At 36.7% G+C, this 23,522-nt stretch overlaps 1 protein-coding gene across 5 annotated transcripts in view; it reads left to right on the top strand.

The window, feature by feature from the left end:
• LOC306864978 (RAB11-binding protein RELCH homolog) overlaps nt 1-23,522 on the top strand; it is a 49,748-nt gene that overhangs the window by 2,401 nt on the left and 23,825 nt on the right. For 2 of the 5 annotated variants that reach the window (XM_079409305.1, XM_079409306.1), the window contains exons 2-10: nt 7,633-7,722; nt 12,209-12,280; nt 12,448-12,503; nt 12,635-12,748; nt 12,834-13,025; nt 13,397-13,485; nt 14,582-14,887; nt 15,776-15,851; nt 16,924-17,019. In XM_079409305.1, coding sequence (XP_079265431.1) covers nt 7,633-7,722; nt 12,209-12,280; nt 12,448-12,503; nt 12,635-12,748; nt 12,834-13,025; nt 13,397-13,485; nt 14,582-14,887; nt 15,776-15,851; nt 16,924-17,019 — 1,091 coding nt within the window. Of the gene's footprint in view, nt 1-7,632; nt 7,723-12,208; nt 12,281-12,447; nt 12,504-12,634; nt 12,749-12,833; nt 13,026-13,396; nt 13,486-14,581; nt 14,888-15,775; nt 15,852-16,923; nt 17,020-17,262; nt 17,287-23,522 lie in introns of all 5 variants that reach the window. The other 3 variants (XM_079409304.1, XM_079409307.1, XM_079409308.1) reach the window with 3 other exon arrangements.

The raw sequence follows: 23,522 nt of genomic DNA, 5'->3' as shown, positions 1-23,522 counted from the left end.
CAATGGCCATTGCAAAAACATTGACAGCCAATCAGAATCCACCTGACTCAAGCATTTAAAGTGGCACACACACAAAGCATCTGTTGCTGTGGATGCTAATCATTATAGTTTTATTCATAGTTATCGCTCTTGGTATGCACAAGCCTTGAATTATTGTTTCATACGAATCTTGTATGATGATAACCTAATGGAAAATTTCTGTGTGGTTGCTGAAGCTCGTGGAATGACTGCAGATTGATTGAATGAGGAAATACTGATCAAATATTAGACTGAATGCTTTCAGGTCTGTCCTGGTTGTTGTTATTTCTCAATATTTATGTGGGGTGTTTTTGCGTGACTGCCTGGCATAAGTGCACATCAACTGCACATTTTCTCAGCCTGCTGCTGACTGAACATGTGGGTGGGCATCTTGAAATGGCTTTCATGCAGGCTTATTCACGGTTCAAAACAATCATTAATCCATCTAATCAGCTGCCTATTGCAAAGAGTATTATAGCTGAATATTTGTCCCGTTTCGCATGACAACCATCTTTCCTTCATCAAAGAGGCTTAGATCGGATATTATTAGGATTCATAAAATTGCATGTCGTCCTGCAACCTGCCCACAGTACATGAAAACCTTCATTTATTTAGTAAAATTAAACGTTATTATAAATTTCTTGATTTTTCGAATTATGCGGTCAAAAATAAAACCATACACATTTTAAGATTTCTAAAAGTTCTAAGGCCCCGTTTACACTAGTGTGTTTTCGAGCTGCTTGGAGCAGTCGAATGGGGAATCTACCCATGCATATCTATGGGTACAATAATGTTATTGTTTACACGGTCGTCAAGGATACGCAGTGAGAATGTGGGCAGCCATGCCATCGTTTTCAAAAGTCTCAGTTTTGGTCAGTTTACACTGAAACGCAACCCCGGAGTTTTCAAACTAAAACGGGGTCTGCAGCGTTTTCAAAAGTCTCCGTTTTTGACTTCGAAAACGCTGAAGTAGTGTAAACGATAGGCGTAACCGTAGTAAAAGTTGTGTGTTTTAAAACGAAAACGCACTAGTGTAAACGGGGCCTAAAAGGTTCTTTTCCCCTGCAGTGATTCCATAGAAGAACCATCTTTTGTTCCACGATGTACCTTTCAGTGAACAGTTCTTAAAATAACCGTTTTTTCTTAGTGTGAAGAACATTTTAATCATCTAAAAGAACAAACTGGATAATTTGTTTGATGTTAAAACTCTTTCTCATTTTCGAGTATAAACGAGTGCAAAACTCGTCAACCATTTGTAGGTTGATTTCCACAAAAAAGGTAACATCAAAATATTGATCTAAGAGATTTATGTTAAGGAAACATAAATCCACTAAAGAACATGGAAATGTACCATGGATGTTAAAGGTTCTTCATGGAACCATCAATGCCAAAGAACTAGGGCTGCACGATTAATCGAAAAAAAAATCATGATCTGGATTCATACATAAATGCGATCTCATTTCTAAATGACGGCGATTCACTTCCGTGTATTTCCCTGCGTTCAGATCATGCTGCATTCACGCGTTATTGGTCACACTCACACAATAACAAAACACTATTAATTCACCAATCAATCATAAATCTCGATCACTTTTCTCCTTTCCCTGATTGGCCACGTTCCGCTGTCACTCACGTGACGTGTAACAAGGCGGCAGACCTAAACGGAGTCAATAGGTGCGTTCGCAGAATGATCACCGTATGACATCAAAGTACCACGAGAGCGGTAAGAAAGCAGTCGGATCCTATGCATTCAAATTGCTCTTGCGGTACTTTGATGTCATACGGTGATCATTCTGCGCAGCGCTGCTTCAACGGGGCGTCAGCATCAACGCTTGACGGAGGGCGTGTCTGAAGCTTGTTGCTGACCAGAGCCGTTGAGAAACAGAGTTGCGACACGCTTTGATCTCGCCGCCCCGCGGTCAAGTGGTTCATGGAGCTCTCAATAGTTCCAAACAACTCCGCGCTGTCCATAGGTTTGAATGGGATTAATCGGGTCAGACTACAACAAAGTAACAACGTTTGTCTGTGGAGTTTAATGGAAATAATATTAATGGGTCTTGTTTAACTATGGAGGAGTAAAAACAGTACAATGCAACACACAGGAACTGCTTAATAAAGATTGGAGACTTGAGGCATGACTTTGTGTGTTTTTGTGTTACACTTATTCCTGTGGATGTGCAGACTAATGATGAAATAAATTATGATTATTTAAAGAGTATAAGAATTCTAATTAGTATGTAAAATGTGTTGTTGTATTAATATATATTTCTTCATCTATTATTCACATTTTAATACAGTTATGATAACTAGTTTAGTTATTGTAGCTAGTGTATCTATAATAATATAATAAAAATCTAATAGTCTCACTAGCTATTATCTAACGCTAAACATTATTAAACCTGACGACATGAAAATACCACTATTAATTACTATTCAAGAATAGGTCAGCTAAGGCGTTAAAATATTTTAAAAAGCAGTTGTTTCATCAACTTACCAGTGAAAATGCTCCAAAGATGCTGAAATAAATGGGGTTAATTCAACTTCCTTCAGGGAGAGAAAGATTACAGAAAGATGTAAAACAACTAGCATCTGGTTATGATCGCTATTAAAATGTTTCTCACGTTATCTAACTGCAAATATAGCATATACTGCCTATTATCTAAAAATAAACATTAACTATAACGCGTTTCATAAAATACAACTACTGGTCAGATTTCCGAGAGATAAACTAATGCGTTATAATGGCAAAAAATGCTGTAATTTCCTCAAATTTCTGGCGACTGTGCTTGAGAAGCACTGAAATGAATGGGCTTCAATGCTGAAACTATCGGTTGTTTGGAACAATTGGCTACTCCATGACACGCTTTACTTCCGCATTCCTAAGTTCCTATGGAAGCCTATGGGAGTGTCGCAACTCTGTTTCTCAACGGCTCTGGGCCCGGTTGCATGAAAACCCTTAAGATAAGAAAACCCTTAATTATAAGGTTAAGGGTACCCTTAGTGAAACATGGGTTGCAAGAAAAAACCTAAGGGCTTACTTAAGGGAAGTTAAGGCTGTCACTTAAGTATTTCCCTTAATTGCTTAAGTGTTCCCTTAAGTTCTGTTATGCGTTGCTACAAAGTCCTTAGTAACCATTTCACCTTAAAAAATTAAGGGACCAAAATAGCTCCCTTAAGTCATCTTTTACTCTAGCACGATGGCTGATTTCATGTTCATAGAAGAGGAGCAATTACCTAGGCACATTTTTAATGATCGAAATAATCCATTGGAGACTATGAATGATGCGCAGTTATTGAGAAAATATAGGTTTGATCGTCAGTCAATCCTTCATCTCACCGCAACACTTGAGCCTGACCTTGAACACCAAACCCGACGAAGCTTGCGGTACTTTTCAGTCTGTCATTGGCGACGTTTTCAGAGTACACAAATCCACTGTCTGCAGAGCTGTCCATCGAGTGGCCTTAGCCCTGTGTCGCCGAAAAAAAATAATATTTTGTAAAAAAATAAAAAATATTTTATAGCTGTAGTTGTAAGGTTATTTTTGCGGGCCGTTATGTTTATAGTGCAATATGGAAGAGTAACTATGGCAACCGCACCGCGCTTTGCCGTGCGCTGCCAGAAACTACAGTGAAACGCTTAATATAAACACTTAGGTAAGGGTGACGGTTAAGACGTTTGTTGCAACTCTCTTAAGGAAATCCCTTGCCTCAGGGATCTTTTCCCCTTCAGGGATACCCTTACTTAAGGGTTTTCATGCAACCGGGCCCTGGTGCTGACCATGGTGTTGACGCGCCGTCATAGTGATAACAGCCAATCACATACTTTTCTGGTGCTGAATGAACGGGATTGGCTAGCGTCTGCGCTAGGGTATTTGCATAAGGCGATCTGATTGGCTGACGCCTGTGTTGGCGCTTGTAAAGTTTTCAACTTCTGCCGCGTGCAATGCCAGTGAAGCGACGCGAGGGACCCACAATTCAGTTCGGCAATGCTTGACGTCACTCCATTCAAAGTAAATGAGAGGCGTTGATGCCGACGCCCCGTGTGAATGTAAATATTTGTATTTATTATTGTTAATGTTCTCTTATGTTCAAAAACTTAAAGCTTTAAAATGATTCACTTTAAGAGGTCTAAAATAAAGAAAAGAGACAAGTTTTTGTTACTCCAGCACTTTATTATACTGAATGTCCTGTGGGTTTTTTTTTTTTTTTTTTTGTACTTGAGTGCATTTTGGTTGAAAAAATGAGAATCGTGTAAGAGAATCGTGATCTCAATTCCCATGGAGAAAAATCGTGATTCACATTTTAGCAAGAATCGTGCAGCCCTACAAAGAACCTTTATTTTTAAGAGTGTAGCACCAAAAGACAGGATGTGACCTCATCCGCTGAGTGCAGTGTCTTAAGTGACACCGCTCTCCAGGGAGAAGGGGATGCTATTGAATTTAGAAGACTAGACATGGGTTGCCTGTTTGTCAGCCAATCCCTATTTTCTTTTTTAAAACATGTTTTTTCCACTAGGTTACTTAATCTACACAGGAGACTGAACCACACTTAACTGGCTTTTAAATACATGCCTAATTGCTGCTGACGGCTGTGTATTAACCTGTTTCTAGAACACAGAGGTTTCAGGAATTGCAGGGTTTTATTAGCATTATGGAACTAACCCTCTCCCCAAAAGAGGATCTGGCAACCAGCTGAGAGGGAGCAGATGGCTCTCAACCACGCTTCTGTCACGTCATTGCAGGAAGAGACATTATCAACACCTCGCTGATATTTTATTCTTTGCTGGAGAGACACAGCATCCGCTTGAGAAGGGTTTCAGGAATGCAAGGGCTTCTGTGTGTTTAGGATCTGAAAGGATTTGAAGCAACGCTAAATGAATATTGTAAACTGTATGATGCAGATTTGATTGGATCAGTTTTTGCGAAGCAGCTGTCGGGCTGTCATCAGAATCTAGTTTACTGCAGAACTGTCTGTGCCCCCACCGCCCCCCAGCCTATTCATTGAGCTCCGAATGACACACGGCAAACAGAACTGAAGACACCATTAGGCCTTATGCAGCCTTAGAAATGTATTTACAATTTCTACTGATTCTTACTATACAATATTCTTACTTTTACAATATTTAAGTGTGTATATACTATACACACTTAAATTATAAAGACCTAAAATGATCGATGGCATTGTCATTGAAAGTGGTAAAGCTTAGCTCAGTGAATGTTTTTTTTATTTTTTATAACTGAAACCATATGTCAGTCAATATACACATTAATAAAATTATTTTATTCAGCAAGGATGCATTAGGATGTGATCAAAGGTGACAGTAAAGACATTTATAGTGTTACTTACAAAAGATTTCTATTTTAAATGCATGCTGTTCATATGAACTTTTTTGTTCATTAAAGAATCAAAAAATATCTCACGGCTTCCACAAAATATTATTAAGCACAACTGTTTTTAACATTAATAGTAATAAGAAATGCTGTTTGAGCGGCATGATTTATAAAGGATCGTCCAGATCACATATTTAAAAGTAAATTGTGATGTTTTACAATATTACTGTTTTTAATGTGTTATAAATGATTAAATAATGTTTTGTGAATATTTCATTTCATTCTATTTGATTATTATTGTTATTTTTTATTTAATGTGACCTGTGCTATGCTATTATGATCCAACCCTATTTTTGTCTTCTACATGGTAAAAATGCTGCTTTCATGGAAAGATCGCTATGATGCATGCAAAGAGGATCATTCATGTGGCCCTCAGGGTCTGGCTTTGATTTGTAATTATTGTGGCCATTTGCTTTTTAGTTAATGCTTAATTTATTGATTTTGGTAACCTTTGTCTGAAAAGAAATGGCTCCTTTTGTATAAACCGTGTCTTCCTAGCATAGCGTAAGTGTTTATCACTCCCTCAGATTCCTGAGCTACTAAAATAACTTTGTATTGCTAATGCAAAACACTTAGTAGCCAAATTCTGATAGGAGATGTGAAGTTCTGTGTAGACAAAAAAATTATAAGACAAAAACTCCCTTTGGTTGGCACGTATATCATATAAATAGCTATTACATAAATCTCTTAGATCAATGTTTTGATGTTAGCTTTTTCGTGGAAATCAGCCTGCGAATAGTTGAGTAGTTTAAGTTTGTGCTTATTAAACTGGAATATGAGAAAGTGTTTTAAAATTTAAACAGATTATCATTTCTAATTCTGTGTTGATTGTGAACTTTACCACACAGAAGCAAGTATGTGTGTACATTTATCGCTTACTCACGAGTCACACGACTCGCTTGACATATTGAACTAGAGCCTTTCAATATCTTTCCTTGAAGGAAGCATCTTGCGCATAGGTCAAGCTCACATTTCGCCTTCGCAGAACTGCCAGCCCCTCCCCGTCAACCAGTTTGACAAGACGTTTATTCAGCACAGCTCCGTGGCACTCTCACATGTCGGATCTCAGCATCGTCATTCAAGCCACCCCCAGAGAGAGTCACAAAACTGTTCCTTCATCAATACTTCTCTGTCCAAGGCTGTGATAGGCAGATCCACTAATTTAACTACTAGAGTGTCATTTGACATTTAGCCAACTGCATTTATACAGAACACAAGCTCACGCTGGCATGCAAACACAAAAAAATCACCTGCCACTATTTGAAGGCCAGTAAAGTTTCTTATTTTTATTGGTGGATTGATTTTTGTCCTGCTCTACATGGACAGCTTTGCAGTCACAAGACTGAATGCATGAGCTTTATTGCCATCATGTGACTCATCCTCAAGTCACTGTGATATTTAGCTTGAGTGAAAGAAAATATGATGCCACAGGCATTTAAAGAGGCCATATCATTTATTATATTTTATTTGATTTTACTTATGTAAGCTACGTTGTCATGTTTGTCTAGGGCCAACAATCATTAAACTAATTCACTTTTCATGACCATTTTCAGAGAGATGGCTTTATTTTATTTGACTTTATTTTACAAACTTTTAAGGAGTCTTGTTAAAGACTTCTAAAGATTTCTATGCAGAGCATCTTAATGAGTTGTGTTTATGCATTGGGGAGGACGGTTTTAGTTCTGCAAGTTAAAATGTTTTCTTGAGTACCCAACTTCATATGAATTGATTTCATATGACCTTGTTCCTTTAAAAATATGCAAATAATGTGGAATCTGTAATACATAGTTAACTACCTGAACACTTATTATATGGTCATTCATCTAAAATCACAAAAATAAACGTGGTTTGTTGCTGAATAATGTGTTACCATGCCAGTGTACACAACACACTACAAGTGCTGGCACGGAAAAATAGGGGAGTCCATGTGGGGGCTTGACGTTGGCAATATTTTTCTATCTTCCCTCCAGCAGTGCAGACAGACGGAGAGATCTGTGCTTCTGGAAAGTTTTGGCCTAAGTAGAGCCTATTCTCTATAACTGCTGACTGCTTTAGTTTGCCGAAACAAATCAAAATTTCACCACCACTTTACTTTCTGTAAATACTAGTTTAGTGTTCTATCTAATAAGGGTGTGTTTTGTTGTGGGTAGAATATGAAACCCTTAAAGATAGATGGGAACCACTGAATTTAACATCCATTTTTGGTTTTGTTGTTTGTTTCCAGATCGAGCTGGCAGCATCAGTACATTGGACTCCTTGGATTTCGCACGCTATTCAGATGATGGCAACAGGGAGTCGGATGAAAGAGTGGCAGGTAAGGAAAATGCTAGTTAAATGCTAGTTGGCTGCTAGTTAAATACATTTTCCTCAGCCGCAGTGACTGGTCATGTGGTTGGTTTTAAACGTGTAAGTGTTCTTGAATTCCAAATTTGTGTCATACAATACTTTTAATAGTGGAAATCTTTAGTCCGTTTAATTTTAAACATTTTGCATGCACTTATCATCATATTAGACCACAATTGACAATAGCCAAATTTTCTATTTGCTAATGCCCTGAATTTCCAAGAATACTATTCAGCAGTTACAGTACATGGACATTTTTCAGGCGAAATGAGAAGGAATTGGCTTTACTGGACATTTTTCTGGAAACTATTAGTGGTTCAGTGGCTTGTGCTAAACTCTTTTACGAGAGGCTATTTAGTCTGTTACCGTATATGACACAAGATTCTTGGCATTCACGATTGATGTGAATTCACATGGGTCAAACTGTTTGGTTCACTGACCTCTTTCATCAGCGGTCTCGTAGATGAGTGGTCTCTATAGACAAGTACGAGGGTTAACTAATAGCCTGAACGCTAAACTTTTCTGTCTAATTGGGCTCTATTGACAATAACTATCTTGCTTTCCCATTTCTTTCCAAGTAAAAGGTTTTCTGGCTTTCAAGTTTCCTCTCTTGTCATTTCCCTGTTTTGATACTTGCTTGGCTAGGTTGCCATACTGTTCCTTGAGCTTTTTCTGTTTCATTAGCTTGAGTCCCTCCCAAGCTTCAGATTCCTCCATTATCCTGGCAGATATTTTTCAGATCGAAAAGTGTTGTTACTAATAATTCATGCGAAAATTCACATCACCTACGCTCTCCCAACATAAAAAAAACTCCTCAGAGCTTAGCTGTACACAAATATTTGTTGGCTACTGGTTGAACAGTGAAGTCAATGAATTGTGTCAACATTTCTGCTATCCAGGGATATATTTTGCTTGCGATCTTTTTAAATTAACTTTTTTCTGATAGTAGTATTAAGGTCTATTCACTCCAAGGCTGCATTTTATAGCTTTGAAAAAAAACAAAGCAATTTTAATGTATGAGCTTATTTTATTTAATTATTTTTATATAAAAAAATATTATTCAAATTTATTTCTTGTTTTTTTTTTTTTTTTAATTTTTTCTTTTTTTATTCTCATAATTGATCTTTAGCAATTTTTATTTTATATTTTATTTTTTCATTTGACTTCCAGAAAATGAAAATTTTTAGTTGTAGGTAAAGTTGTTAAATATAAAACAATGTGCAAATTAAAGAACACAAACGCAACATCTTGCATATCGACCAACGCAATATACCAAGCGCAGCGCAAAATAGAGCAGTTGCAAATAAAGAAGCCATACTACGTTGAAAAGAACTGGAGCCAAAAAAATGCTAGAAGTTGCAAGAAGTTTTGATAGACCTGGTATTGCATGACTCCTAGTTGAGGGTTCCAAGTTGTCTTTTATTTCCTGAAGCAAATTAAAAATAACATGGCTTGGCAAACGATATTTTTGTGTTCTTCTTGCATTCCAAATAAATTACGTGTGGAAAAAATCCTCTCCCTAAACCACGCACGTTTGTTCTCTGTGGTGCCTCCTCCTAGCAGAAATAATTGCAACCATTTCAAGTTCAAAATAATTTAAGACATGCTTTTTTTTGAGCATTAAATAATGAAAGTGAAAGTAACGTGACGTGTGACCAAGTATGCTTACCCATACTCGGAATTTGTGCTCTGTATTTAACCCATCCAAGTGCACACACACAGCAGTGAACACACACACACACTGTGAACTCACACCCGGAGCAGTGGGCAGCCAATGCTGCGGCACCCTGGGAGCAGTTGGGGGTTCGGTGCCTTGCTCAGGGGTCTCACCTCAGTTGTGTTATTGAAGGTGGAGAGAGTGCTGGTTATTCACTCCCCCCACCGACAATTCCTGCCGAACTTGAGACTCGAACCCCTGACCTTCGGGTTACAAGTCCGACTCCCTATCCATTAGGCCACGACTGCCCCTAATGTTGCAAATACCAGTCATTTGACGAGCGCAAACGTTAGTAAAATGCGTTGCGTGATTCATTTGAATACTGCCACGCCTGTGTCTACGCCTTTTCAGGGCTACTTCTTCACTGTAAAACTTTAGTAAAACCTGACAATACTATTTTAACGGCAAAAGAGTTTGCGCTGGCAGTTTGCTGGCACAAGCTGTTAATAAAACTGGCCCCTGGTGTAAACAGGCCTATAGTGTAATAAACAATAAAGCAAATAAAAATATATAAATATATCTTTACCTTAGGTAATGGGTATTTTTCATGTGCTTTTAGGTTGTATGCGCTTCTTATAAGTTGAAATGTTGAAAGCTATAGTTGAAAGCTAATTATGGGTAAGTAGAAAGCCTAAGGAACCGTGCAGCAGAATAAGATTGCTTTGTACAAAATGTCACTTTTGCACCCCAAATTGGGTATCTGCTCCCAAATCTTGACCCCTTCAGCGATGAGCGCAGCTCTGGCTGTCTGACCTGGGGTTTATTGGCTGTGTGATGGGTCTCTATTCCAGTATTTCTCTTTCCAATACTGGACCACAAACCATCCAGGCAAGCACACCTTTGCCACTTCTTTTTTTGCTTGTTCTTACATTTTTCCATTTGTTAAACTTGCATCCTGTGCTGAGTTGATCAGCAGCATAAGTGTCTCTGTCCCAGTTGAACTCTGCTTTCTCTTAATCCCCCCCCCATTCTTCTGAGTTTGAATTCATCTTTCTTTTTATCCTTCCTCCTTTATCTGGCCCTATTCGGGTAGATGTTATCCAGAAAACATATTAGGAAGCAGAGCTTATGGGAGTCCCACCTGCTGATCATCAGTGCACAGTCATGCAAAGTGTCCTGTGCTCTCCATGCTTCTGTTTCTCGGTGTCTCTGGGTGTGTCTCAATCCGTTCCCTAGTTCATACACTTCCCAAGGATTTCTAGGGCTATCCTATGATCACGATTGCTCCAGTACACTGAAATGTTTGCTTCCTAGAAATTGGCAGAATGCATCCTAAAATTGGTGAGAATCAGCTGATTTTTTAAAATGTTATCCGATACAAGAAGAATATTGGTCATGTTGCAAGATCATCAGTGTCCCAACTGTTAGAGGATCGAAGTGCTTCTGATCCCAAATTTGGTATTCACAATATGCTGATTCCCGTTTCAGAATTAGTGAGCGGAATGAGACACAACCTGTGTTAGAACTCGTCTAGCAGGTCCACAGTAGCAGGATTGCTGCGGGGTTTTGCATACACTAGTAAATCCTTTTCCAATTGAACAACTGTTTTACAAAAAAGATCAAATGCACACAACATGTGGATTTAGATTTTGGTGTATTTAGGATTTGCGTTTGTATGTATTTGTTATATGTGAATATGTGATTGTTAACTGAATCCTGTGAGGCACTAGGATTTTTAATGATAAGAAAAGCATGATTTATTTTTGAAAGACTTCTTTTTGTAGACCGTTTAGTTTTGTTTAAACTAAAGTGTGTAGATTTTTTTTGTTCGTTTAAATTACTTTTAATATTCCAGCTTAGTATTCAGAGACACTCGTAAGTCATTCAAATATTGATTCCCCTGAAAAATCTCTGCTGTCACAACATTTCTTTGCATCCCGAGCGATCTGACATGTCAACGTTGGTCTAGCCAAGTTAGGGGTGGGATAACCTGTGTCTAGTGTTATCAAAAGTACCAACTTCAGAACCACTCTGCACCGAAATTAAAAAAATGTCCATTTCCCGCTAGCATTTGATCAGCGTGTTAAGAATCCGCTCAAATGCTAGTGGGAAATGGACATTTTTAAAACTTCAGTACCGACTGGTTCCGAAGTTGGTACTTTTGACGATGATTAGTCCCTTCCCAAATGGCACAGTTTACACTTTGTTGTCTGCTAATGTAGACTTGAAGTTGGCGCACAATTTTGCAACCTAAAATGACAAACAGGACTCCCTATGGTCATGTGAACTTTATGGACACATGTAAGCGATTGCTGCTAGATGGGAAATGAACTTAAAGTGCACTATTTAGGATAATTTGCAACTCTGTTTGATGATGCTAGAGGCACAGAAATGACACACTTCAGCTTTAAAGTCAAAAGGAATTGGAAGATCTAAAGGAACTTCAAAAAAAATTGCGAAAGATTTCATCCAAACAAACAAACACTTTGATTTTCTCTAAATCCCTGGTCAGACAGCAGCTAGTCAATTTGCGAGAAAATAAAACCCGAAGGAAAATAAATGTGTAAATATTTTCATGATCTGGCAGCTCCTCAAGCAACCTCTGCTGCATGTGTTCATTAGATCCATAGTGTGCATGTTCCTGTTTCGGTTCTTCTTACAAAAGTTGTCGTTTTTCTTTTCTTTTTGTTTTTTCATGGCCATCCTATGTTCTTTTTTTTTTCCCCACTTGTTTTGTTTCTTTGTTCCCTTCTCTTGGTTGGATGCCTGTTTGTGTGTGACCCACTTCCCCCTGGTCCAGTTCTGGAGTTTGAACTGCGGAAAGCCAAGGAGACCATTCAGGCTCTTCGTACCAACTTGACTCAGGCTGCAGGTGGCGTACTTTCAACTTTTACACACTTCAGTTCCTTCTGCTTTAGGAGCTGCTCTCATTCCTAAAGGCAGTTTGTAATGTCTACCATAAATCAAACTCCAGCTCACTCGTTTTTCTTTCTTTCTTTCTTTCTTTCTTTCTTTCTTTCTTTCTTTCTCTTTGTGTAGAATGTGAGATTCCCTCTCAAGAGAGAAAAAACTACAAATCCAGTCCTGAAATTCAGGTTACCCTACTTTTCAATTTTTTTTCAAATGGTAGTAGTACTTAAATATATTAGAATTCTCTGAGCTCATTATGAACAATTATTTTGAATCAATCTACATGAACTTAATTTTTTCCAATAATTTTTTTCAGGAACCTATCCGCCCTCTTGAAAAGAGAGCCTTAAATTTTTTAGTTAATGAGTATTTATTGAAAAATGAATATAAGTTAACGTCCATCACATTCTCAGATGAAAATGATGATCAGGTAATATTTAATGAATTCCTTTTACACATGAATATACATTAGTATTTTATTTCTTCCTGGTACTCATGATATTTTATTTCTGCAGGATTTTGAGTTGTGGGATGATGTGGGTCTAAACATTCCCAAACCTCCAGACCTATTGCAGCTCTACAGGAACTGCGGGAACAGCCTGCCATTGCATCGGGATACCGTGGATGTGGCGGTCAGTGTGGACCCAAATGACTTGCCAGGAGACTATTTTAACCAGGAACCTGTGCAGCAAACTGAGACTATACAGGTATTTACATGTAGGAAGAACTGTTTACATGTTTACATGAACATAGTTTTCCAATTAAGGTCTATATTCTGTGGAAGCCTTTATTCTGAAATAAAATTCTGAGTAATGATAACTATTTTAGTCACTTTCCTAGAAACTGGAATATTGATTTAGTCATATTAAGGCCATCATTTTAATGCATTTACATGACTCTTACATAATCAGAATATGGCCAAATCCTAGTAACCCCATGTCCAATAACTATTCAAAAGGGATTTTTGATTAAACATGCTGCTCTAGGAACTAAAATGTGATTGTATGTTTGGAGTGGTCTTGGGGTTTCTCTGGTCAAAAATATGCCAACCTTTAAGTCATTTCAATGTTATCCACAGCAGGAAGTGGTTCAGGAGCTGGAATATCAGATCAGCCTGCTGAACAGTGAGAAACAGAGTCTGGCTGAACAGATTAAAAAGCTCCAAAGGTAAGAGTCATTGCCTGCTGCCTGTGGGCCAAATTCAGTCAGAACCATCAGAAACCTGCTGCATGAGCCTGTATATTCAGAGCTCAGAGCAGCGACCTGTGATTACTGCCATAATTAATATCTGCAGGGTCTGATCTCATCAGCTGATGTTTATATTTCTTTGTGAAAAACAAATGATCTGTAGTTTATTAGTCACGATTCCCTATGATTTTGATGCCAATCAGTTAACCTGTTAATATTATAATAGTAATATTTATATCAAATAAACTCATTAGTGATGACTGTCCCCAAATTTCTGAACAGTAGTGTGGTTTGTGTAGTTGATGCAATAATAATAATAAATGTATAAATATATTTTTTTAAATGTAATTCATTTCTGTGATGGATCATTACTCCAGTCTTTAGTGTCACATTATCTATCAGAAATCATACTAATATGCTGATTTGGTGCTAAGAAATGAATGTACGTCTTGAATGTACTTTTTGTGGAAACTTTTATAAATATTAATAGACATTTTAGAATTCTTCAATAATAAAACGTTTATAAAAACAGCATTTATTTGAAATAGAATTTTACTTTAACATTATAAATATTATAAATTGTCAATTTTGATCAATTACCAGCATCCTTGCTAAAAAAAATCTTACTGACCCCAAACTTTTGAAATCAGTTAAATATATATTGTGAAACTACTGGCATGTTTCTAATGTATATGTTATTTATACCCACCCAGTGTCTTTTATGACTCCAGTAGTCTAATGCTGTGTTTTCAAGCGCTCTAGAAATGGTCCTCCTCCCCCTCCAGCTCAATAGACTCTCATCATTATGACCTTCTGCTCTCTGACATTTTTCAGCATGGCATTTACGTTTCCTAGCAAGAGATGAGCTCTTCATATCTTTTTTTTTTTTTTTTTACTAGTTTTGCCTCCAATTCATACTTTATCTTCTCTGTCTCTTTCTTCACTGTTCTATCTGTTTTTGCCACTATATTCACTTCTATATTTGCATTTCAGAGTTTTAGTTTTAGTGTTAATTCATTTTGCATGGATTTTGCACATCACTAAATGTAATATATGTACCTTTGTGTTTGTGTAGTGATATCCAAGCGCTTCAGAGGAATGTTTCATCAGAACCCACATCTGCAGTGAAGTCGACTCAGTCTAAAGAAAACACTCCATGTGGTAAACCCCCCCTAGACAATGGACAGTATTTGGATATACGAGGGGTCACAGAAACTGACAGCTCCTCGGATGCCAACACTACAAAGACCTCAACCACCACCACTACTACTGCTACTACTGACTGCACTGAAAGCACCACTACTGCTACACAACCTCACAGCAAACTAAAGTCTCAGAGTCAGCAGGGTAAAACCTCTGTGCAATTTGACCAGCCCAACAGGTGAGAACCTGCGCTTCCTCATTGCAGTGAACACTCTTATGATAAAAAAAGGAGTTGATGAGATGCACAGATGCATAAAAAAAGCTCTCAAGCAACAAACTTCTATTAGAAGTGAGATCTTAGTGAGCTTTCTATCTAGGCCACATTTTCAGCATAATAGTCACTTCTAATGTGGAAGCTTTCCAAACATTAGGCTGCAAACCGGCCGCCATAGAGCTTTGATTATTTGAATGGTTGCTGTAGTGTTGCTTCATTGTTTCTAAAATGTTTTGATTGGTTGCTAGGACATTGGTAGGTGGTTGCAAGGGTGGTTACTAGGTGGTTGTATACCATTCCAACACAAAGGAGACAAACTCCATGTCTCTATGATATTCTGGTCCCTAGATATTGCCAAAATCCCTCCTTTAATATACACTGCTGTTCAAAAGGTTGGCGTTAGTAAGAATTTTGAAAATATTTTTTAATGAGTATATTTAGTTACTTTTCACATGAAAAGCATTTCATATGAGTCATTTAAGAGTCGGTAACCTATTCTCTTTGGATTCTGTCTTAGACTGTAAACAATAAGGCAGCCCACCTTTTTTTTTTTTTAACATAGCTGTTATGGCACTAGATGGCAGTACTGCATTAAGCACCATTGCAGTCCTCATCCAAGTCATACTGCAGTGCTGACTGGCACCATATATTCCATTCATCATCATTTTGCACATCTGCTCCGGATGGATTTTACCCCACGAGGCTGATTCAGACAAATTACCCTCTCTTTGTTTTGTCTGTTCCTTTATCAGCGTTTTGCTCTGTGCTATGGAAAGCTGGGCTAATATGTAGAGTTATTGGTAACCGGAGGTGGAGGTGGCTTGTTAAATCATATTTTGTTTGCTTGTGCAGAAAGCTGTCTCCGGCCTTCCACCAAGCACTTTTGTCCTTCTGTCGAATGTCTGCTGACAGTAGGCTGGGCTCAGAGGTGAGTGGGATCGAGTAGCATACAGGTACAAAAGCACAAGCACATGTACAGTCTACTTGTTGTGACACTCAAGAGAGATGGTTCATCTAAAAATGAAAAGTCAGTCAATATTTACTCACGATTAATTGCGATTAATTGCATCCAAAATAAGGTTATTATGTATATATTAATACTCACATGTACAGTATATTTTGAAAATATTTACATGTATATATTTATATTATATATACACTTAATATATAAACATAACATATTTTTCTTAAATATATACATGCATGTGTGTGTATTTGTATATACATAATAAATATACAGAGTACACACACATTATGTAAACAAAATTGTTTATTTTGGATGCGATTAATCGTTTGACAGCATTAAAAATAAATATAAATATTAGATGAAAAACAAAAATTTGGCTTTGGCAATTCAGTGGAAAAAATTTAAATGAAAGCACTAAAATTACTAAAACTGAAACTGGAAAATGAAATAAAATCTAAATTGAAATTTAGAATAGCAAAAATACATAAATTCTAATGAATTAATATTACAATATAAAAAAATCCTAAGACGAAATATTAATAAGATCTATAATAGAGAAAAACACTCAGTGGAGAGGAAGATTGTCAATGAATAATGATTTAAATTTTCGGTCTGTTCATCAGGCAAAGCTATCATATGGCTTCAAACTTAGAATAAGTCATATTCTATTTATTAGTCATATTTTATTATATTACGAAAGTCATGCAGGTTTGGAACAACACAATTTGTGAGTAATTTTTGAGTGAACTCTTCCTTTAACTATTATGGCCAGTCATTAGAATAGAAAGAAGTGCACTGAAAGCGGTTCAGTTGCTTTCAGAATCACCAGGAATGCATTAATAGGCACATTTGAGAGGTCTCACAGTGTATTCTATGTCCAGAATACAAAGGCAGAAAAGGTTCTCGGGTTGCAGTTATGCAGTAATTATTAGGCACGTGTGATTTAAATGAAATGTCTGACATGATTGCCTCTGCTTGCCTTTATGTGGTGACATTTTTGTGCCTAATTCCACTCCTTGTCCTCATTTCAAAGGTGTCTCGAATAGCTGACAGTGAGCAGAGCGTCATGCTCATGCTGGGCCGCTGTCTGCCACACATCGTACCCAACGTCCTGCTGGCCAAGCGAGAGGTAACCCAAGACCTTTTGACCCACAGTCCCACCTCATCTTCCATCAGCCACTGTGTCTTCCATGTCCACTGTGGCTGGCCTCTCCCTCTCATTCTATTAATTCAACGTTGACTCAACTTATTTTTTACCATTGCAGTTGTGTGTGTCTCTCTCTCTATACCCTGAACCCAATCCACCTCTCTCTCTTTTGTGTTCACTCATTTCTTCTCTTGCTTTTGTGCATGCATCTCACTGCTCCGATAGAGAATGGTTGTGCACCTCTGTCAGGTGAGTGGAACACATCGGCACGTTCTCACATCAGCACTGCTTCCTTCATCATGCGTGTGGCCTTTGACCTTTCAGTTGGCTTGGCTTTTCATCAGCTTCCTTAGTTGTCGGTGACTCAAATGCATTTCCATTTATGCGTTTCTTTCTTTCTTTATTTTTTGCTTTGTACTGAACTTCTAAACTGATAAAGCTCTAAATGTAATTTTTTAGACTAATAAGGTATTTTTAAACTAATTCACAGCAATCTATAATGAATCAATAGTTTTAATATTATTTGTAATATTAGTATTACTAGTAGTTAATAATGATATATAAACAATAACGTTTTAAGTAATGCTTTTCTGAAGCTTACATGCATTAATTTTTTTTAATCATTTGAACATTTGTTGCCATATTCATGATAAAGTAAATACTGCAAAACAAGCGATACATACAAAACTGGGAAAATAAGGGCAAATATTTGACAATGGAGTAGTAATGGTTTATTATTGACCAAAATTAAATTATTATTGGTGCTTTTATATTTTAGTTTCTTTCAGCTTTGTCAAAATTATGTTTTAAAATGTCTTTCTTTTCTTGGAAAACATAACAGAAAAATATTGATGGCTAATCTTGCACTCAGGGGTATTAAAAGCTTTGATGCAAGATGGCTATTGACAATAGAATAAGGGAAAACCCTTTATTAAGTCCCACCCCAAACTTTTTCAGCAGAAAGTAAGTCTATAAGATATGTTTTGCTGTGATTTTTTTTTATTTTTTCTACTCTTGATGAGTATATCATAGGCATGATGTAAAGTGGCATGCCTAAATACTCATAACTGTGGTAAATCATTCAGTCTTAAGGGGCGGTCGCACTACACTTTTTGTCCCAGTGACAGTAGACCGGAAACGGACGTTTCACATTTCAGTGCGTTCCAAAGTGAATTTTATTTCACGTGAAGCCGTGTGACCAATAGAAGATTGATATGTCACGTCGTGACCTCTTCGCTAATTTAAAAGAATGCAAACATTAGAGCTGCAGGTAAAAAAATCTATTGTATATTTTTACATTTTAGAATTGTCATTATTTGTTGAATTTGTGTTTTAAAAAAAGACACCGCAAAGCGGGATGTCATATCTCATCCGTGAGGTCATACCTCGTCCACAGTGTATAAAGATGTGTGACTGCCCCTTAAAGAGAGAGTTCACCCAAAAATGAAAATGTTATGTTTATCTGTTTACCCAAGGGTATCCAAGATGTAGGTGACTTTGTTTCTTCAGTAGAACACAAACAAAGATTTTTAACTCAAACCGTTGCAGTCTGTCAGTCATATAATGTCAGTCAATGGTACTCACGGCTTTGAGAGAAAAAAAAAAAGCTCTGTTTTGTGAACGAGCTCAGGACAGTTGGACCGGGCGGCAGATCAGAGGCAAAAAAACAATATAAATACTGTTCAGTTTCTTGCACAGACCAATCGTTTCGTGTCTTTAGCCCTCAGTGTATCGTCACGAGCCACAGGGTTTAATTTGGTTTTGTCTGTGTATGTTTTTTTTTTCCTCTCAAAGCCGTGAGTCCCATTGACAGACATTATATGACTGACAGACTGTCAAATGATTAATTGTGAATAATCGCATCCAAAATAAACGTTTTTGTTTACATAATATATGTGTATACTGTGTATATTTCATATATATATATATATATATATATATATATATATATATATATATATATATATATATATATATATATATATATATATATATATATATATATATATATATATATATATATATATATATATATATACACACACACACACACACAGTGGTGTGAACGTGTTGGCCCCCTTCCTGTTTTTTTTAGGGTTTTTTTTTTTTTTAATGTTTGTCACACTTTAATGTTTCAGCTCATCAAACAAATTTAAATATTAATCAAAGATAACACAAGTAAACACAACATGCAGTTTTTGAATAAAGTTTATTATGAAGGGAAACCAAAATCCAAACCCACATGGCCCTGTGAAAAAGTGTTTGCCCCCCTCCCTCCCTCCGTTAAAACATAACTGTTGTGAAAGCCATTTCTAAAGCTTCGGGACTCCAGCGAACCACAGTGAGAGCCATTATCCACAAATGGCGAAAACATGGAACAGTGGTGAATCTTCCCAGGAGTGGCCGGCCGACCAAAATTACCCCAAGAGCGCAGGGATGACTCATCCAAGAGGTCACAAAAGACCCCACAACAACATCTAAAGAACTGCAGGCCTCACTTGCCTCAGTTAAGATCAGTGTTCATGACTCCACCATAAGAAAGACTGGGCAAAAATGGCCTGCATGGCAGAGTTCCAAGACGAAAACCGCTGCTGAGCAAAAAGAACATAGACTCGTCTCATTTTTTGATGATCCCCAAGACTTTTGGGAAAATACTCTGTGGACTGACGAGACAAAAGTTGAACTTTTTGGAAGGTGTGTGTGTCCCATTACATCTGGCGTAAAAGTAACATGAATTCAGCTGTCTACCAAAAAATCCTGAAAGACAATGTCCAGCCATCTGTTCGTGACCTCAAGTTGAAGCAAACTTGGGTTCTTCAGCAGGACAATGGTCCAAAACACACCAGCAAATCCACCTCTGAATGGCTGAAGAAAAACAAAATGAAGACTTTGGAGTGGCCTAGTCAAAGTCCTGACCTGAATCCTATTGAGATGCTGTGGCACCCTCCAATGTGGCTGAATTACAACAATTCTTCCAAGATGAGTGGGCCAAAATTCCTCCACAGCGCTGTAACAGACTCATTGCAAGTTATCGCAAACGCTTGATTGCAGCTGTTGCTGCTAAGGGTGGCCCAACCAGTTATTAGGTTTAGGGGGCAAGCACTTTTTCACACAGGGCCATGTGGGTTTGGATTTTTATTTCCCTTCATAATAAAAACTTAATTCAAAAACTGCATGTTGTGTTTACTTGTTATCTTTGATTTAATATTTAAATTTGTTTGATGATCTGAAGCATTAAAGTGTGACAAACATGCAAAAAAAAAAAAAAATCAGGAAGGGGGCCAACACTTTTTCACACCACTGTATATATAAAACAACACATCATGTATATATTTAAGAAAAATGTTATGTTTATATATGAAATATTTACGTATAATATAAAATATAAATGTATATACATGTAAATATTTTCAAAATATATACTGTATGTGTGTGTATTTATTTATACATCATAAATATACACAGTACACATACATATATTATGTAAACAAACTTTTATTTTGGATGCAATTAATCACGATAAATAGTTTGACAGCACTAGTGAAAGCACAGATTGTTTCTCGCCCCATTTTCAGATCTTTTTCTAATTTTAAGCAAAAACTAACTTAATTTTGATATGTTTTTCAGAAAAAAAACAAAACTTAATGTCTTGTGTCATGCTTTTCAAGTAAATGTATCTTGATTTTAAGTAATGTAATGGAAAACAAGGCAAACGTACTAAGCAAGAAATAAATTTTTTGCAGTGTTGCGTTCATAAAATGGTGGCAGTGGAAACAGAAATTCCAAAATCATTCAGTGAATATAGTTTAATTTTTGGTTAACAAATTTTGTTAGCTTAAAATTCTTTATAATAGTCAAAATATACTGTTTTTCTGCAGATAAATAGTTAATTAGTCCAACTGTTTGCTGTCACAGGTGTGCAAATATATATTTTACAACAACTTTATAAACATTGCTTGTCTAAAAAAAGTGTTTTCTGAACTTTGCTTTATAAATAGTGAGTGGCTAAATTTTTTAACGAAAAACTAAATAGCAATTTCAGACGAATAATTCCAAATGAAACTTTTGACAGCCAAACCAATGGAACATTTCTATGCTGTGATTTTTCTGTGCTTCAGGCTGCAGCTATTCAGTGCCTGCCTTTCAGCTGATGGTGAAACCTTTTCAGTTGTTTTCTTTGCCTCCCTATTGCAGAGCTGATTTGGTTTAAATGACTAAACTTTTAGAAAAAAACACAAGGTACATGCACACATTACACATCTGTTGAGAGCAGACCCAAAGGTGTGTACCGTTCCAAGCGAATTCCACAGCATTTCCCTCGTCAGGCCCTTCTGATTTGCATAGGGCAGTTCTGTTTTACGGGAGACAGGTGACAGTTTAAGATGGATTGGATGCTTTCCAGACTGAAGTCTGGTGAAAACAAACACCGCACGAGGAGTAGAGATCTCCTCGCTAAACTGGACTTTGAGCTTTGCCTGTTAATTCTGTTGGCTTTGTTGTCTTCTTCCTTGAATTCAGACACACACTCACACTCTGACACACCCTCAGTTTTCCCCATCTGGTGCAGCACAATTACTAATCAGGTGCTGCTGGAACACCTGCCATATAATTCCTGTCATCTGTACACCTACAAGAACTTCATTATAAAGATAAAGTCTTTTGGAATTAAAGGCCATTGAAGTTATTGATTACCATGTAAAACTGATAAGACATCAGGTACACCAGCACTGTGTGTTTGCAACAGTCCAAAATTCCCCTTCTTCTTGCAGAATTATGTCTGGAGTGTTTGCATATGTGGGTGTATTTCTGATTGGGCCTCTTTGCTTTCTGCTGGTAATTATCTTGATATGTAGCAGTTGATTTCCTTTGTGTTTAAGAAATGAGTCGATGCAGGCTGATGGTATAACTGAAAATTTGCATATAAATACAAGTTTTCGTGAGAAATCATTTGGAGTGACAAGGAATCCAAACGTGCAAGTTCTTGTTTTGTTTTTTATTTTCATTTTTTTTGTTTAGGTATTGAGAACAGATTTTATGCTTTACATTTTTGCCAACAAAAATGTTTGGACGCTTCAGCCACAAACAAATGTTATTGCATTTGTTTAAAAAATATCAAACAAATTGGCATTGTTTATAAATAATTAAAGTTTGTCAAGCAAAATGCACTATTTTAAAAAAGCCATTTTGTTAATAAATTATAAAACAAGAATGTTTGTTTATTAATAATAATACATTTTTATACTTTTTATAAATGTTTAATAATAAAACAATATTCATTGTTATTACAAAAATATATAAAATAATTTTTCAAAATTACAAAAATGGAAAGTCATGGTAAATGAATGGAAAATCATTGGCCAAAGTGTAAGAACCCTCTAGAACCTTCTGTTTTATGTTTTATTTAATCAAATAAGATTTTATTCATTTTTAGTGTAGTCTAGTTTTATTTTCTTTATAGGATAAACAGAGCCTAAATACAATTGTAATTAGTGTTTTTTTTTTTTTTTTAGAAAAATGCATCACAGAAAGACATTGCATTTAATAAATTGTAAAATAAATAAAAAGTTATTTATTAATTACAAAACAAAATAGTGTTATAACAACAATATTTATGGATTGTTTTTTTGGTCAATTTATGGAAATTCTTTTGTCAAAGTGTCAGAACCGTCTAGAATCATTTGTTTGATGCAATGAGAATTTAATTTAATTTTTCTTGGAAGAAATCATCTGTTTGGTCAAAAATTATGGAAATTATTTGGTCAAGTTGTCAGACTCAAAACCATCTAGAATAATTTGTTTTATTTATTTATTTTTTATCTGTTGCAATGAGATTATTTTATTTTAATTTATTTTCCTTGGAAAAATCATCTGTTTAAATGGGGCCCAGATATGATTAGTGTATGCATTTATTTATTTGTCAAGTCTCAAAGCTCTTTCCATTCTTAATGCCTGCTCTAATTGTTTTTTTCCCCTAATAGCTATTCCACAAACGTTCCGTTTCCAGTCACACATTTCCACACTTTCACTTTGGACCAGAGCCAAATAAAATATTTCATAAATATGCCTCTGTTGAAAGCTCTCCTCCAGGTGCAGGAGACGCTGCTCACTGCTGCCTCATAATGCCACACTCTCACACAAAGTCACTACTGATGAAATGGCTCATTGCCGTCTCCAACAGACCAACCCTTAGTTTCGTAACATCTCTGACATCCAGTTAAAATGATGGTTTTAACTCTTGGCTGGTGCCAGTCCCAGCTAGTAACCGCTGTTTGGCCATGAGACGTGTACCAAGGGCACACTGCCTGTTCTGTAATGCGATATCTGTCGTGCTGGTGAGGTTTTCTTTGGTAACTCGCCTCACGGTAAACAGCCACAGATTTACATGGCTAAATGGTTTTGTACATACCTCAGAGAATGTCACGTTTGTACACATCCGCATACCCACATGACGATACAGACACGCGCTTCAATACATCTTTGTGCTA

This window comes from Barbus barbus, assembly GCF_936440315.1.
Source record: "Barbus barbus genome assembly, chromosome: 46".
Classification (NCBI taxonomy): domain Eukaryota; kingdom Metazoa; phylum Chordata; class Actinopteri; order Cypriniformes; family Cyprinidae; genus Barbus; species Barbus barbus.
This window is presented reverse-complemented; position numbering and strand designations above follow the sequence as displayed.